The sequence below is a fragment of the Somniosus microcephalus genome, unplaced genomic scaffold, assembly GCF_052327205.1.
Source record: "Somniosus microcephalus isolate GS21.2 unplaced genomic scaffold, FLI_Smic_1.0 unresolved_chr2, whole genome shotgun sequence".
NCBI classification, from domain to species: Eukaryota; Metazoa; Chordata; class Chondrichthyes; order Squaliformes; family Somniosidae; genus Somniosus; species Somniosus microcephalus.
In genome coordinates this window covers 18,579,200-18,597,664 of record NW_028225180.1, presented here as the reverse complement: position 1 = coordinate 18,597,664, position 18,465 = coordinate 18,579,200, and the positions used below count along the sequence as shown (strand labels likewise).

The 18,465-nt window shown below is 51.7% G+C and overlaps 1 protein-coding gene across 1 annotated transcript in view; it reads left to right on the top strand.

Moving 5' to 3' along the window:
• LOC147092224 (G protein-coupled receptor kinase 2-like) overlaps nucleotides 1-18,465 on the top strand; it is a 117,690-nt gene that overhangs the window by 62,314 nt on the left and 36,911 nt on the right. Inside the window, exon 15 of the mRNA XM_085975888.1 lies at nucleotides 2,063-2,129. Within this exon, the coding sequence (XP_085832014.1) occupies nucleotides 2,063-2,129 (67 nt within the window). The remainder of the gene's footprint in view (nucleotides 1-2,062; nucleotides 2,130-18,465) is intronic.

Genomic DNA, 18,465 nt, shown 5'->3' with positions numbered 1-18,465 from the left:
AGAGACACCAGTCAGTGTACAGATATCTCCCTGCGAGATACCAGTCAGTGTACAGACATCTTCCTGAGGGAGAGGGGACTGAGAGACACCAGTCAGTGTACAGATATCTCCCTGAGAGAGAGCGACTGAGAGACACCAGTCAGTGTACAGATATCTCCCTGAGAGGGAGGGGACTGAGAGGCACCAGTCAGTGTACAGAAAGCTCCCTGAGAGAGGGGACTGAGAGACATCGGTCAGTGTACAGATATCTCCCTGAGAGAGCGGGACTGAGAGACAACAGTCAGTGTACAGCTATCTCCCTGAGAGAGAGGGATTGAGAGACACCAGGCAGTGTGCAGATATCTCCCTGAGGGAGAGGGACTGAGAGACACTAGTCAGTGTACAGATATCTCCCTGAGAGAGAGGGTCTGAGAGACACCAGTCAGTGTACAGATATCTCCCTGAGGGAGAGGGGACTGAGAGACACCAGTCAGTGTACAGATATCTCCCTGAGAGAGAGAGGACTGAGAGACACCAGTCAGTGTACAGATATCTCCCTGAGGGAGAGGGGACTGAGAGACACCAGTCAGTGTACAGATATCTCCCTGCGAGATACCAGTCAGTGTACAGACATCTTCCTGAGGGAGAGGGGACTGAGAGACACCAGTCAGTGTACAGATATCTCCCTGAGAGAGAGGGACTGAGAGACACCAGTCAGTGTACAGATATCTCCCTGAGAGAGAGAGGACTGAGAGACACCAGTCAGTGTACAGATATCTCCCTGAGAGAGAGGGACTGAGAGACACCAGTCAGTGTACAGATATCTCCCTGCGAGATACCAGTCAGTGTACAGACATCTTCCTGAGGGAGAGGGGACTGAGAGACACCAGTCGGTGTACAGATATCTCCCCAAGAGAGAGGGACTGAGAGACACCAGTCAGTGTCCAGATATCTCCCTGAGAGAGAGGGGACTGAGAGACACCAGTCAGTGTACAGATGTCTCCCAGAGGGAGAGGGACTGAGAGACACCAGTCAGTGTACAGATATCTCCCTGAGAGAGAGGGACTGAGAGACACCAGTCAGTGTATATATAACTCCCTGAGGGAGAGAGGGACTGAGAAACACCAGTCAGTGTACAGATATCTCCCTGAGAGAGAGGGATTGAGAGACACCAGTCAGTGTACAGATATCTCCCTGAGAGAGAGGGACTGAGAGACACCAGTCAGTGTACAGATATCTCCCAGAGGGAGAGGGACTGAGAGACACCAGTCAGTGTACAGATATCTCCCTGAGAGAGAGGGACTGAGAGACACCAGTCAGCGTACATATAACTCCCTGAGGGAGAGAGGAGTGAGAGACACCAGTCAGTGTACAGATATCTCCCTGAGAGAGAGGGGACTGAGAGACACCAGTCAGTGTACAGATAGCTCCCTGAGAGAGAGGGACTGAGAGACACCAGTCAGTGTACAGATATCTCCCAGAGGGAGAGGGACTGAGAGACACCAGTCAGTGTACATATAACTCCCTGAGGGAGAGAGGGACTGAGAAACACCAGTCAGTGTACAGATATCTCCCTGAGAGAGAGGGATTGAGAGACACCAGTCAGTGTACAGATATCTCCCTGAGAGAGAGGGACTGAGAGACACCAGTCAGTGTACAGATATCTCCCAGAGGGAGAGGGACTGAGAGACACCAGTCAGTGTACAGATATCTCCCTGAGAGAGAGGGACTGAGAGACACCAGTCAGTGTACAGATATCTCCCTGAGGGAGAGGGACTGAGAGACACCAGTCAGTGTACGGATATCTCCCTGAGAGAGAGCGACTGAGAGAAACCAGTCAGTGTACGGATATCTCCCTGAGAGATAGGGAATGAGAGACACCAGTCAGTGTACAGATATCTCCGAGAGAGAGGGACTGAGAGACACCAGTCAGTGTACGGATATCTCCCTGAGAGATAGGGATTGAGAGACACCAGTCAGTGTACTGATATCTCCCTTAGAGAGAGGGCAGTGAGAGACACCAGCCCGTGCACAGTGAATCTTTTTTTGATATGCCTCATATTGACGTGCGATGTATTTACAGGTCCACTGAGGTTAAAGGACACCCGTTCTTCCGTCTGGTTGACTGGCACATGGCGTTTATACAGGAGGTAATGTTCAGTGTTAGGGCCTTATTTTCGCTCTCCTAACAGTAAGTTGCGGGTGTCAGTCATTGACCTTTCACCCAGGGATTGAAGGGATCGGGCGGGGCAGTAGGACGAAGGGAGCAGGCAGCAGGAAACTACTGCCCACAGTTCTGGTCCCCATATACCTTAGTTAGACCACACTTGGAGCACTGTGCACAGTTCTGGTCTCCATATACCTTGGTTAGACCACACTTTGAGCACTGTGCACAGTTCTGGTCTCCATATACCTTGGTTAGACCACACTTGGAGAACTGTGCCCTGTTATGGTCTCCATATACCTTGGTTAGACCACACTTGGAGCACTGTGCACAGTTCTGGCCTCCATATACCATGGTTAGACCACACTTGGAGCACTGTGCACAGTTCTAGTCTCCATATACCTTAGTTAGACCACACTTGGAGCACTGTGGACAGTTCTGGTCTCCATATACCTTGGTTAGACCACACTTGGTGCACTGTGCACAGTTCTGGTCTCTGTAAACCTTGGTTAGACCACACTTGGAGCTCTGTGCACAGTTCTGGTCTCTGTATACCTTGGTTAGACTACACTTGGAGCACTGTGCACAGTTCTGGTCTCTGTATACCTTGGTTAGACTACACTTGGAGCACTGTGCCCTGTTATGGTCTCCATATACCTTGGTTAGACCACACTTGGAGCACTGTGCACAGTTCTGGTCTCCATATACCTTGGTTAGTCCACACTTGGAGCACTGCGCACTGTTCTGGTCTCCATATACCTTGGTTAGACCACACTTGGAGCACTGTGCATAGTTCTGGTCTCCATATACATTGATTAGACCACACTTGCAGCACTGTGACCAGTTCTGGTCGCCATATACCTTGGTTAGACCACACTTACAGCACTGTGCACAGTTCTGGCCTCCATATACCATGGTTAGACCACACTTGGAGCACTGTGCACAGTTCTAGTCTCCATATACCTTAGTTAGACCACACTTGGAGCACTGTGGACAGTTCTGGTCCCCATATACCTTGGTTAGACCACACTTGGTGCACTGTGCACAGTTCTGGTCTCCATATACCTTGGTTGGACCGCACTTAGAGCACTGTACACAGTTCTGGTCTCCATATACCTTGGTTAGACCACACTTGGAGCATTGTGCACAGTTCTGGTCTCCATATACCTTGGTTAGACCACGCTTGGTGCACTGTGCACAGTTCTGGTCTCCATATACCTTGGTTAGACCACACTTGGAGCATTGTGCACAGTTCTGGTCTCCATATACCTTGGTTAGACCACGCTTGGAGCACTGTGCACAGTTCTGGTCTCTGTAAACCTTGGTTAGACCACACTTGGAGCTCTGTGCACAGTTCTGGTCTCTGTATACCTTGGTTAGACTACACTTGGAGCACTGTGCACAGTTCTGGTCTCCGTATACCTTGGTTAGACCACACTTGGAGCACTGTGCACAGTTCTGATCTCCATATACCTTGGTTAGACCACACTTGGAGCACTGTGCACAGTTCTGGTCTCCGTATACCTTGGTTAGACCACACTTGGAGCACTGTGCACAGTTCTGGTTTCCATATTACAAAAAGGATATAGAGGCACTGGATAAGGAGAAATAAAAGATTCACAAGGATAATACCAGAACTGAGAGGCTATACACATGAGGAAAGATTGAACGGGCGGGGTCTCTTTTCTCTCGGAAAGAGAAGACTGAGGGATGACCTGATCGAGGTCTTTAAGATTATGAAAGGGTTCGATAGCGTAGACATAGAGAAGTTGTTTCCACTTGTGTGGGAGACCAGAATAGGGGCCATCAATATAAGATCGTCACTAATAAATCCAATAGGGAATTCAGGAGAAACTCCTTTCCCCAGAGAGTGGTGAGAATGTGGAACTCGCTACCACAGGGAGTGGTTGAGACGAATAGCAGAGATACATTTAAGGGGAAGCTGGATAAACACATGAGGGAGAAAGGAATAGAAGGTTATGTTTGATGGGGTGAGATGAAAAATGTTGGGAGGATGCAGTTCAGGGATGATTCACTCGGTTAATTCCAGAGATGAGGGGGTTGACTTATGAAGAAAGGTTGAGCAGGTTGGGCCTATACTCATTGGAATTTAGAAGAATGAGAGGGGATCTTATTGAAACATATAAGATAGTGAGGGGGCTCGACAGGGTAGATGCAGAGAGGATGTTTCCCCTCGTGGGGAAATCTAGAACTCGGGGGCACAGTTTCAGAATAAAGGGTCGCCCTTTTAGAACTGAGATGAGGAGGAATTTCTTCTCTCAGAGGGTCGTAAATCTGTGGAATTCTCTGCCCCAGAGGACCGTGGAGGCTGGGTCATTAAATACATTTAAGGTGTAGACAGATTTTTGCAAGATAGGGGAGTGAAGGGTTATGGGGAGCGGGCGGGGAAGTGGCTTTGAGCCCAAGATCAGCCCTGATCTTATTGAATGGCGGAGCAGGCTCGAGGGGCCGAGTGGCCGATTCCTGCTCCTATTTCTTATGTTCTTAGGCTGGTGTGGAGCATAAACACCGGCACGGACCAGTTGGGCCGAATGGCCTGTTTCTGTGCTGTACATTCAATGTAATTCTATGTAAGCATAGCATGCTTGGGAGGAACAGGTTTTTTAAAATTTATTCTCGGGATGTGGGCATCGCTGGCAAGGCCAGCATTTATTGCCCATCCCTAGTTGCCCTTGAGAAGGTGGTGGTGAGCCACCTTCTTGAACCGCTGCAGTCCGTGTGGTGAAGGTGCTCCCACAGTGCTGTTAGGGAGGGAGTTCCAGGATTTTGACCCAGCGACGATGAAGGAATGGCGATTGTTATATCCAAGTGGTAAGGTCCAATAACTGATATAAGTGAGACTTCAGGAACCCAAAACTTAACTTTTTAATTACACAGTTTAGGAGAGAACATAGCTCTTACAGCTACAGGCATGCACTTCTAATTCTTACTGCACGATGCAAAAATGGAGGATCCTATGAGTCATTCTACCCATAATGCAATGTTACCTTAATACTAGTAAATATAATCCCTTAGCATTTGTCTCCCTCTGGTGGATAACTTAAGCATTACATCCGAGATTACTATAGCGATATATTTCCAAGTGTGTGACTTGGAGGGGAACTTGGAGGTGATGGTGTTCCCATGCACCTGCTGCCCTTGTCCTTCTAGGTGGAAGAGGTCGTGGGTTTGGGAGGTGCTGCCGAAGAAGCCTTGGTGAGTTGCTGCAGTGCATCTTGTAGATGGTACACACTGCAGCCACGGTACGGCGGTGGTGGAGGGAGTGAATGTTTAAGGTGGTGGATGGGGTGCCAATCAAGCGGGTTGCTTTGTCCTAGATGGTGTCGAGCTTCTTGAGTGTTGTTGGAGCTGCACTAATCCAGGCAAGTGGCGAGTATTCCATCACACTCCTGACTTGTGTCTTGGGGATGGTGGAAAGACTTTGGGGAGTCAGGAGGTGAGACACTCGCATGTTCCTAAAGCTCTCCACCAATGGGGGGTTTTCCTCGCCTCGTGTCTGGGCCTGTTGCAGACTAACCGTTAGAGATTGGTCGCTGTGATCAGTCAACAACCCCATTCTCTTGGGCAGTCCCTCGGAACCGAGGATGACTTGCTTCCACATTAAAAATTGAGTTCTCAGGTGACTGACGAGTCCAATGCGGACTTACAGTCTCTGTCACAGGTGGGGCAGACGATGGATGAAGGGGCGGGTGGGTGGGGTGAGCAGTACGGCGTTCCGGTCTGTCGCTGTGTGGGGTTGTCCAGGAGGGTCCTGACGTTCCAGGTCCCGAACTTCATTTTAAAGGGTGGAAGATGCCTGTGTGTGAATTCTTTTAACGTGGGGTGGCCATTGCACACCAGCTACCTTATGGGCTTGACAGAGCAAGGTCTTGGTCCAATGGCAAGGGGATCCAAGACGATTGGAGACCAGGCTCTGCTACATCGGCCTAGCACACACACACAAACATACTGCTGCTGTCCTCCTCCCTCCTTCCTGCAGGTCCTCTCTGCCTGGTCCACGCTGCGCCACTCCTGGGGCTCGTCTTCACTCCTGGGCCCCGACCTCGCTCCTGGGTCCTCGACCTCGCTCCTGGGCCCCGACCTCGCTCCTGGGCCCCGACCTCGCTCCTGGGTCCTCGACCTCGCTCCTGGGCCCCGACCTCGCTCCTGGGTCCTCGACCTCGCTCCTGGGTCCTCGACCTCGCTCCTGGGTCCTCGACCTCGCTCCTGGACCCCGACCTCGCTCCTGGGCCCCGACCTCGCTCCTGGGTCCTCGACCTCGCTCCAGGGGCCCGACCTCGCTCCTGGGTCCTCGACCTCGCTCCTGGGCCCCGACCTCGCTCCTGGGCCCCGACCTCGCTCCTGGGCCCCGACCTCGCTCCTGGGCCCCGACCTCGCTCCTGGGCCTCGACCTCGCTCCTGGGCCCCGACCTCGCTCCTGGGCCTCGACCTCGCTCCTGGGCCCCGACCTCGCTCCTGGGTCCTCGACCTCGCTCCTGGGTCCTCGACCTCGCTCCAGGGGCCCGACCTCGCTCCTGGGTCCTCGACCTCGCTCCTGGGTCTCGACCTCGCTCCTGGGTCTCGACCTCGCTCCTGGGTCCTCGACCTCGCTCCAGGGGCCCGACCTCGCTCCCGGGCCCCGACCTCGCTCCCGGGCCCCGACCTCGCTCCCGGGCCCCGACCTCGCTCCCGGGCCCCGACCTCGCTCCCGGGCCCTCGACCTCGCTCCCGGGCCCCGACCTCGCTCCCGGGCCCCGACCTCGCTCCCGGGCCTCGACCTCGCTCCCGGGCCCCGACCTCGCTCCCGGGCCCCGACCTCGCTCCTGGGCCTCGAACTCGCTCCTGGGTCCTCGAACTCGCTCCTGGGCCCCGACCTCGCTCCTGGGTCCTCGACCTCGCTCATGGGTCCCGACCTCCCTCCCGGGCCCCGACCTCGCTCCGGGGCATCGACCTCGCTCCTGGGCCCCGACCTCGCTCCTGGGTCCTCGACCTCGCTCATGGGTCCCGACCTCGCTCCTGTGTCCTCGACCTCGCTGCTGGGCCCCGACCTCGCTCCTGGGGCCCCGACCTCGCTCCCGGGCCTCGACCTCGCTCCTCGGCATCGACCTCGCTCCTGGGCCCCGACCTCGCTCATGGGTCCCGACCTCGCTCATGGGCCCCGGCCTCGCTCCTGGGTCCCGACCTCGCTCTTGGGTCCTCGACCGCGCTCCTGGGCCTCGACCTCGCTCCTGGGCCCCGACCTCGCTCCTGGGTCCTCGTCCTCGCTCCTGGGCCTCGTCCTCGCTCCTGGGCCTCGACCTCGCTCCTGGGCCCCGACCTCGCTCCTGGGCCCCGACCTCGCTCTTGGGTCCTCGACCTCGCTCTTGGGTCCTCGACCTCACTCCTGGGTCCCCGACCTCGCTCCTGGGTCCTCGACCTCGCTCCTGGGCCCCGACCTCGCTCCTGGGTCCTCGCTCCTGGGCCCCGACCTCGCTCCTGGGCCCCGACCTCGCTCCTGGGTCCTCGACCTCGCTCATGGGTCCCGACCTCGCTCCTGTGTCCTCGACCTCGCTGCTGGGCCCCGACCTCGCTCCTGGGGCCCCGACCTCGCTCCCGGGCCTCGACCTCGCTCCTCGGCATCGACCTCGCTCCTGGGCCCCGACCTCGCTCATGGGTCCCGACCTCGCTCATGGGCCCCGGCCTCGCTCCTGGGTCCCGACCTCGCTCTTGGGTCCTCGACCGCGCTCCTGGGCCTCGACCTCGCTCCTGGGCCCCGACCTCGCTCCTGGGTCCTCGTCCTCGCTCCTGGGCCTCGTCCTCGCTCCTGGGCCTCGACCTCGCTCCTGGGCCCCGACCTCGCTCCTGGGCCCCGACCTCGCTCTTGGGTCCTCGACCTCGCTCTTGGGTCCTCGACCTCGCTCCTGGGTCCCCGACCTCGCTCCTGGGTCCTCGACCTCGCTCCTGGGCCCCGACCTCGCTCCTGGGTCCTCGCTCCTGGGCCCCGACCTCGCTCCTGGGCCCCGACCTCGCTCCTGGGTCCTCGACCTCGCTCCTGGGCCCCGACCTCGCTCCTGGGTCCTCGCTCCTGGGCCCCGACCTCGCTCCTGGGCCCCGACCTCGCTCCTGGGCCCCGACCTCGCTCCTGGGCCCCGACCTCGCTCCTGGGTCCTCGACCTCGCTCCTGGGTCCCCGACCTCGCTCCTGGGTCCTCGACCTCGCTCCTGGGCCCCGACCTCGCTCCTGGGTCCTCGCTCCTGGGCCCCGACCTCGCTCCTGGGTCCTCGCTCCTGGGCCCCGACCTCGCTCCTGGGCCCCGACCTCGCTCCTGGGCCCCGACCTCGCTCCTGGGCCCCGACCTCGCTCCTGGGTCCTCGACCTCGCTCCTGGGTCCCCGACCTCGCTCCTGGGTCCTCGACCTCGCTCCTGGGCCCCGACCTCGCTCCTGGGTCCTCGCTCCTGGGCCCCGACCTCGCTCCTGGGCCCCGACCTCGCTCCTGGGTCCTCGACCTCGCTCCTGGGTCCCCGACCTCGCTCCTGGGTCCTCGACCTCGCTCCTGGGCCCCGACCTCGCTCCTGGGTCCTCGTCCTCGCTCCTGGGCCCCGACCTCGCTCCTGGGGAACGACCTCGCTCCTGGGGAACGACCTCGCTCCTGGGCCTCGACCTCGCTCCTGGGCCCCGACCTCGCTCCTGGGGAACGACCTCGCTCCTGGGCCCCGACCTCGCTCCTGGGCCTCGACCTCGCTCCTGGGTCCCCGACCTCGCTCCTGGGTCCTCGACCTCGCTCCTGGGCCCCGACCTCGCTCCTGGGTCCTCGACCTCGCTCCTGGGTCCTCGACCTCGCTCCTGGGTCCTCGACCTCGCTCCTGGGTCCTCGACCTCGCTCCTCGACCTCGCTCCTGGGTCCTCGACCTCGCTCCTGGGTCCTTGACCTCGCTCTTGGGTCCTTGACCTCGCTCCTGGGCCTCGAACTCGCTCCGAGGCTCGACCTTGCTCCAGCATCCCGTCCTCGCTCTGGGGCTGGCCTGACATCACTTCCTGCAGATGATTAAGCAGCTGCAGAACATCAATCAGAAAGAGCTGAGGTCGCTGGTGGAAACACTCAGCAGGTGAGGCAGCATCGAGGAGAGAGAAACAGAGTCTCCGTTGACTCTGACAACTCCATTATCGTTGTATCATGTGACTACCAGGATGGTAGTAGGTGAACTGGATGGACCTTAGTCCAACCAGATCAACTTGCATTTGTATAGCGCCTTTAACACAGTCATACATAAGAACAATAGGAGCAGGAGTCGGTCATTCGGCCCTTCGAGCCTGCTCCGCCATTAACCGGAGGAGGCGGACCTGTGTGGGAGCGGCAGCGGGACCCGAGAGAAGGCGGAGCGGCCATAAAGGAGCGCGGCAGAGGAGGCCAGACACCGGAGTGCTGCGAGTTGGGAAAGAGTCCGAGAGCGGGAGCAGTCAAACAACAACAACTGCAAAACCGCTAAAGTGACGTCACAACCAGGGAAGGAGCTGATTGGTAAGTAGGACCTGGTGAGTATTTCTACAGTCCAGTTGTTGAAGTAAAAGTAAGGTGTCTAGTTTAGAGTGAGTAGTGTTTAAAGGGACGTAAGGTCCCTAGTGTATTTAATATTCTTTAATTTAATGGAAGTAAAGGGAGTAAATTAAGGGTAGGACGTGGCAGGGCAGCTCGGCAGCGTGGAGTGCTCCTCTTGTGCTATGTGGGAAGTCAGGGACACTTTCGGTGTCCAGGGCGAACACGTGTGCAGGAAGTGTCTCCAGCTGCAGCTACTCAAAATCCACGTTTCGGAGCTGGAGCTGCGGCTGGAGTCACTGTGGAGCATCCGCGAGGCTGAGATCTTAGTGGATAGCACGTTTAACGAGGTGGTCACACCGCAGGTAAAGAGTGCACAGGCAGATAGGAAATGGGTGACCGCCAGACAGAGTAAAAGAACTAGGAAGGTAGTCCCCTGGGTCCATCTCCCTCTCCAACAGATTTTCCGTTTTGGATACTGCTGGTGGAGATGGTTTCTCAGGGGAATGCAGCAAGAGCCAAGTCCGTGGCACTACGAGTGGCTCAGCTGCACAGGAGGGGAGGAAAAAGTGGGAGAGCAATAGTGATAGGGGATTGTATCGTAAGGGGAACAGGTAGACATTTCTGTGGCCGCAGATGTGACTCCAGGATGGTTTGTTGCCTCCCTGGTGCCAGGGTCAGGGATGTCACTGAACGGCTGCAGGGCATTCTGAAGGGGGAGGGCGAACAGTCAGAGGTCGTGGTTCACATTGGTACCAACGACATAGGTAGAAAGAGGGATGAGGTCCTGCAACAAGAATTTAGGGAGCTAGGTAGCAGATTAAAAAGCAGGACTCAAAGGTTGTAATCTCTGGATTGCTCCCGGTGCCACGTGCTAGTGAGTATAGGAATAGGAGGATAGAGCAGATGAATGCGTGGCTAAAGAGTTGGTGCAGGAGGGAGGGCTTTAGTTTCCTGGATCACTGGGCCTGCTTCTGGGGAAGGTGGGACTTGTACAAGTCGGACGGGTTGCACCTGAACCGGAATGGGACCAACATCCTTGCGGGGAGGTTTGCTAGTACTGTGGGTGGGGGGTTAAATTAACTTGGCAGGGGGATGGGATACGGAGTGGAGCTATAGTAGGGGGTGATGCACAGCCAAATATAGAGGAAAAAACAAGTCAGTCTGGAAGGCAGAGCAAATATGTAACGGCACAAGGGAGTATGGCAAGGCTGGATGGCATTTATTTTAATGCAAGGAGTCTTGCGAGTAAGGCAGATGAACTGAAGGTGTGGATGAACACATGGGAATATGATATTGTTGCTATCACAGAGACATGGTTGAGGGAGGGGCAGGATTGGCAGCTCAATATTCCGGGGTATAGAATCTTCAGGCGAGACAGAGGGGGGTGTAAAAGAGGAGGGGGTGTCGCAATATTAATCAAGGAGTCAATTACTGCTGTAAGGAGGGATGATATCTTAGCAGGTTCCTCTAATGAGGCCATATGGGTAGAACTTAAAAACAAAAAGGGGGCAAGCACTTTGCTGGGAATGTACTATAGGCCCCCAAACAGTCAGGGGGAGATAGAGGAACAGATATGTAGGCAAATCTCAGAGAAGTGTAGAAATAATAGGGTAATAATAGTAGGGGATTTCAACTTCCCCAATATTAACTGGGAGAGTCAGAGTGTGAAAGGCTTAGAGGGTGCGGAATTCTTAAAGTGCATCCAGGAGAGCTTTTTGAGCCAGCATGTAGAAAGTCCTACAAGAGAGTGGGCGGTACTGGACCTAATTCTAGGGAATGTAGCCGGGCAAGTGGTAGAAGTGTCAGTAGGAGAGCATTTTGGTGACAGTGACCATAATTCAGTGAGATTTAAGGTAGTCATGGAAAAGGACAAAGATGGACCGGAAATAAAGTTTCTACATTGGGGGAAGGCTGATTTTAATATGATAAGGCAGGATCTGGCCAAAGTGGACTGAGATCAGCAACTTGTAGGAAAATCCACATCAGAGCAGTGGGAGTCTTTCAGAAAGGAAATAGAGAGAGAGTACAACGCCAACATGTTCCCGTAAAGGTCAAGAGTGGGACCAACAAACCCAGGGAACCCTGGATGTCAAGGGATATACAAGAATGGATTAGGGAAAAAAAGGGAGGCTTTTGGCAGATACGAAGGACTAAAAACAGTGGAAGCCCTAGAGGAGTATAGAAAGTGCAGGGGGGTACTTAAGAAAGAAACTAAGAGAGCGACGAGGGGGCATGAAAAAACACTGGCGGGCAAAATAAAGGAAAATCCCAAGGTGTTTTATAAGTATATTAAGGGCAAGAGGATAACCAGGAAAAGAGTAGGGCCCATTAGGGGCCAAAGTGGCAATCTGTGTAAAGCCGGAAGATGTAGGTGAGGTTTTAAATTAATATTTTGCATCTGTGTTCACTATGGAGAAGGACGATGTAGGCATAGAAATCAGGCAGGGGGATTGTGATATACTTGAACAAATTAGTATTGAGAGGGAGGAGGTACTAGCGGTTTTAGTGGGCTTAAAAGTGGATAAATCCCCAGGCCCAGACGCGATGTATCCCAGGCTGCTGTGTGAGGCAAGGGAGGAGATTGCAGGAGCTCTGACACAAATTTTCAGAACCTCTCTGGCCACAGGGGAGGTGCCAGAGGACTGGAGAACAGCTAACATAGTACCATTATTCAAGAAGGGTAGTAGGGATAAACCAGGGAATTACAGGCCAGTGAGCCTAACATCAGTGGTAGGGAAATTATTGGAAAAAATTCTGAGGGACAGAATTATTCTCCACTTGGAGAAGCAAGGATTAATCAGGGATAGTCAGCATGGCTTTGTCATGGGGAGATCATGTCTGACCAATTTGATTGAATTTTTCGAGGGGGTGACTAGGTGTGTGGATGAGGGTAGTGCAGTTGATGTGGTCTACATGGACTTCAGTAAGGCTTTTGACAAAGTCCCGCATGGGAGACTGGTCAAGAAGGTAAGAGCCCATGGGATCCAGGGCAATTTGGCACATTGGAGCCAAAATTGGCTTAGTGGCAGGAGGCAGAGGGTGATGGTCGAAGGTTGTTTTTGTGACTGGAAGCCTGTGTCCAGTGGTGTACCGCAGGGATCGGTGCTGGGTCCTTTGCTGTTTGTAGTGTACATTAATGATTTAGATATGAATGCATACCATTTGCCTTCCTAATGACTTGCTGCACCTGCACATTCACTTTCAGTGACTCATGTACAAGGACACCCAGGGTCCCTTTGCACATCTGCATTCCCCAATCTTTCACCATTTAGGAAATACTCTGCCTTTCTGTTTTTTCTACCAAAATGGATAACTTCACATTTAAGTACATAAGAAATAGGAGCAGGAGTAGGCCAATCGGCCCCTCGAGCCTGCTCCGCCATTCAATAAGATCATGGCTGATCTGATCCTAACCTCAAATCTACTTTCACTCTCCATCCCACCCGAACCCATGTGATCTCCCGGGAGAGGCGAAAAACCAGCTAAAAAAACCCAATGGCCAATTTGGGAGAAAAAATCTGGGAAATGCCTCTCCGACCCATCTAGGCAATCGAAACTCGTCCAGGAGATCACTCTGTCCCTATATTTCCTGCAGTACTTGTTTTGATTTCTTTTTGGGTTCAATAAAGACTCATTTCTGAAAGAGAATGTTGTTTAATCTAAAGTCTTGTTCAAGACATTCTACAGCTTTTTACAGAACACACTATGCTGTGATGCATCTAGAATGAAACTGAAAGTAAAACTCCTCTGGACTGCTTGTCTCTCACATGACCTCTGCTGGTCAGGCACAAGTAATCAAAAACACAGACAAATATGCTGTAAGGCACAAGTAATCAAACACAGACAATTATCATCACTATTTGCTGATATCATTACATCTCCCTTTCTTAAAACAAAAGTATTTTACTTTTAACTAACAACATTTAATGAACTTACATTATCATGATCAAGGTTTTTTACCCTTGCTTTGTGTGTTCACATGAAATATGTCAATACACTAGAACTTGAAGAAAGAATAAGATAACATTACTTCCTTCTTTAACAATAGTCCTTAAATTTGCTCAATGAGTCTCTCAGGAGGCTTCACGTGTCTTGAGGATTTTCTGATTGATTGTCCTTGAATCTGAGTTGTTGCCTCAGATGATTGGTTCTCAGCTGTGTGATCAGGTTGTTCAACAGTATCAGTCTCTTGACCTGCTGTGGCTGGTCCCATGAGAAGATCTCGACGATTTCTTCTCAGAACAGCACCCTCATCTGTCTGAATGGTGTATGATCTTGGTTGAACTTCACTCAGGACAGTTCCCTTCTGAGTCCATGTGTTTGTTTTGTCTTTGAACCTTACTTGGTCACCAGTGTGGAGTTCAGGTAGGTTTTGTGTTCCTCTGTCATAGTAGTACTTTTGCTTTTCTTTCTGTTGCTCTTTGAACTTCCTCACTTTCTCCCCCTCTTTTGTTTTCAGGAGGTTCTCCGGGATGGGTAGGTTTGACCTTAGCCGACGTCCCATCAGGAGTTGGGCTGGTGACATACCACACTCGAGCGGCGTTGTGCGGTATACAAGCATGCTTTGGTCGAAGTCAGTTCCACTGTCTTTTGCCTTGTACTTCAGTCTTTTCACTGTGTTTGCGGGCTCTCCTGGGTCAACAGCTCTGGACAACGTGTCTGCTGTATATATCAGTTTACCCGGTGTGTACGCAACATTCAGTGTATAGCGTTGCAGCCTGATCATCATTCTTTGTATTCTAAGCGGACAGCTATTTAGTGGCTTTTGGAACAATGCAATCAAGGGCTTATGGTCAGTCTCTACACTGATTGCTTGTCCTGCCACAAACTGGTGAAATCTTTCACAGGCGTATGTGATGCTGAGCAGCTCCTTTTCTATTTGAGCATATCGCGTCTCCGCGTCTGTCACTGAGCGCGATGCATATGCAATAGGTTGCCAGTAGTCATATTGTTGCAGAAGAACGGCACCGAGCCCACTCTGTGATGCATCTGATGATATCTTGATGGGTCTCGCTGGGTCATAAAACCTCAGAACTGGTTCCTTTGTGAGCAGTTTCTTTAGATCGCTCCATGACTTCTCATGCTCATGATTCTATTCCCATTCTATGTTCTTTTCAGTTAGTCTTCTCAGTAGCGCTATTTTTTATGAGGTTGGATATGAATTTATCCATGTAGTTGATCATTCCATTAAACCTCTGCACGTCCTTTTTGCATTGTGGCCTTGGCATATTCTCAATGGCGGACACCTTTCTGGGATCTGGTCTGATGCCCTCACTGCTAAGGATATCTCCCACGAATGTCAGTTCTGTCTCCCCGAGCTGGCATTTCTCTCTATTCAGCTTCAGGTTTGTTTTCCTTGTTGCTTCCAGCACTTTTTTCAGTCTCTCGTCATGCTCAGTTCTCGTGGTTCCCCATACTATGATGTCATCCATTGATGTATCAACTCCCTCCAGGTGCTCATAGATCATATGGATAGTCTTGTGATACACTTCAGGAGCTGAGGCAATGCCAAATGGTAACCTTAGGAATCTGTATCTGCCAAATGGACTGTTGAACGTGCAGTCTTGAACTTGCTTCGTCCAGCTTCATCTGCCAAAATCCTGAGGACGCATCTAACTTGCTGAAATATTTTGCATTTGCAAACTGTGCCATGATTTCTTCACGTGTAGGAAGCTTGAAGTGCTCTCTCTTTATTGCTCTGTTTAGATCTCTTGGATCCAGGCAAATTCTGAGCTTCCCATTCTTTTTGTCCACTACGGCGAGGGAACTCACCCACTCAGTTGGCTCATCTATCTTCTGAATCACGTTCAGGCTTTCCATCCTGTCCAACTCTGCCTTCAGTTGCTTTTGAAGAGCAAACGGAACTTTTCTGCATGGATGTATGACCGGTGTCATACTTTTATCTACTCTGATCGTGTGTTCTCCTGGAATGCAGCCTAGACCCTTAAATAGGTCTTTGTACTCTTTCATGAGTTCATCATAGACTGTCTCTCCTTCGCTTTCCACAACGAGGACTCTCTTTACCAGGTTCAGTCTCTCACAGGCTTTTAACCCTAGTATGGCTTACACATCCTTTGGCACCACGATTAATGCTAACGTGTGCTCTCTGTCCTTGTGTGTTACTTTGACAATGCATTTTCCTTTCACTGGTATATCAGTACCTGAGTATCCGGTCACTTTCACTTGTATTCCATGTAACTTTGGTCTGGGTCTAATTCTCTTAAAATCAGTCTCTGATATCACATTAACTTGTGCTCCAGTATCCAATTTAAATGGAATGTGTATGTCGTTCACTTTTAGTGTCAACATCCAGTCTCTTTCTTCTCTTTTGTTTTCAGACACAACATCTACATAGAATTCCTCTATGTCGCTTTCATCTACTGCATGGACCTTGCTTTGTTGCACTTGGTTCTTGCAGCAACGGGCATAATGGTTGTTCTTGTTGCAACTATTGCAAGTTTTACCATATGCTGGACACTTTCTTGGTGGATGCTGTGTATCGCATCGACTACATGACTTCCGATTGTCCCTTTCATTTTCGTTTGCTGGCCACGTCTCTTTTTTCACATTGGCGCTCTCTTTGTTAAACGGTTTGAATCCGTTCTTTCTCACTGCATCCACGTTGCAGCTACTGTCACTGAACAGCTCCTTTGCCTGCAACTTCACAGTCTCTGTAACCCTACACAGTGCTATGGCTTTTCCCAGGTCTAGATCTTGTTCTCTTAGCAGTCTTTCCCTTAGACCATTATCTCGAATACCACACACCAGTCTGTCTTTTATCAGCGAGTCTGTGAGTCCCCCAAATTCACACGATTTGCTCCGGTTTCTCAGTTCAGTCACATACTGATCAATAGTCTCGCCGATTTTCTGTACACATGTGAAAAATTTGTGCCTTTCAAAGGTCACGTTGCGTTTAGGTATGCAGTAGGCCTCAAACTGTTCCATTATTTTATCTAGCTTCATTTTGTCTCCATCAACAGCGAATGTGAAGTTATTATACACCTCCAGCGCTTCATCACCCATGACATGCAAGAACAGTGACGATTTCTGTTTATTACTTTTCTTGTCAGCTCCGATTGCCGCTAAATACAACTCTAAACGTTGTTTGAACCTTCTCCAATTTTCAGCCACATTACCTGTTAATTGAAGCGTCGCCGGTGGGTGTAAACCTTCCAGTTTTCACTTCGTTAGCTATTCTCTAATGGTAAGCAACGATGTTCTCTTCTGGCTTGCTAATATGTGGAGAGCTGATTTCGCTTACTTGCCACAACTGCTTTCTCTGTCCCATCAAGTTGCTAACTTCAGATTTTTTCTCTTTCAGCCACTTCTGACATCATGTGTTGATTTCTTTTTGGGTTCAATAAAGACTCATTTCTGAAAGAGAATGTTGTTTAATCTAAAGTCTTGTTCAAGACTTTCTACAGCTTTTTACAGAACACACTATGCTGTGATGCATCTAGAATGAAACTGAAAGTAAAACTCCTCTGGACTGCTTGTCTCTCACATGACCTCTGCTGGTCAGGCACAAGTAATCAAAAACACAGACAAATATGCTGTAAGGCATAAGTAATCAAACACAGACAAATATCATCACTATGTGCTGATATCATTACAGTACTTACCTTCTATCCACCTTATATTCCATCTGCCATGTTCTCGCCCACTCACTGAGCCTGTCGAGATCCCCTTGAAGCCTCTTCACATCCTCTTCCCAACTGACACTGCCACCTAGCTTTGTATCATCAGCAAATTTGGAAATGTTACATTTAGTCCCCTCATCAAACGTCCCAAGGTGCATCACAGGAACGTAAATCAGACACAAATTCGACACCGAGCCACTTAAGGTGATATTAGGACAGCAGCACAAAACCTTGGTCAAAGAGGTAGCGTTTAAGGAGTGTCTCAAAGGAGGAACGAGAGGTAGAGACGTTTAGGGAGATAATTCCAGAGTTTAGGGCCAAGGCAGCTGAAGGCACGGCCGCCAGTGGTGGAGCGATAAAATTCGGGGATGCGCAAAAGGCCTGAATTAGAGTGGCGCAGAGATAGAAACATAGAAAAATAGGAGCAGGAGTCGGCCATTCGGCCCTTCGAGCCTGCTCTACCATTCAATGTGATCATGGCTGATCCTCCATCTCAATATCATATTCCTGCTCTCTCCCCATACCCTTTGATGCCTTTTGTGTCTAGAAATCTATCTATCTCCTTAAGTATATTCAGTGACTTGGCCTCCACAGCCTTCTGTGGTAGAGAATTCCACAGGTTCACCACCCTCAGATCTCGGAGGGTTGTAGGGGCTGGAGGAGGTTACAGAGATAGGGAGGGTTGTAGGAGGTTACAGAGATAGGGAGGGTTGTAGTGGATGGAGGAGGTTACAGAGATAGAGAGGGTATTGGGCTGGAGGAGGTTGCAGAGATAGGGAGGGTTATAGGGGCAGGAGGAGGTTTCAGAGATAGGGAGGGTTGTAGGGGCTGGAGGAGGTTACAGAGATAGGGAGGGTTGTAGGAGCTGGAGGAGGTTACAGAGATAGGAAGGGTTGTACGGGCTGGAGGAGGTTACAGAGATAGGGAGAGTTGTAGTGGATGGAGGAGGTTACAGAGATAGGGAGGGTTGTAGGGGCTGGAGGAGGTTACAGAGATAGGGAGGGTTGTAGGGGCTGGAGGAGGTTACAGAGATAGGGAGGGTTGTACGGGCTGGAGGAGGTTACAGAGATAGGGAGAGTTGTAGTGGATGGAGGAGTTTACAGAGATAGGGAGGATTGTAGGGGCTAGAGGAGGTTACAGAGATGGGGAGGGTTGTAGGGTCTGG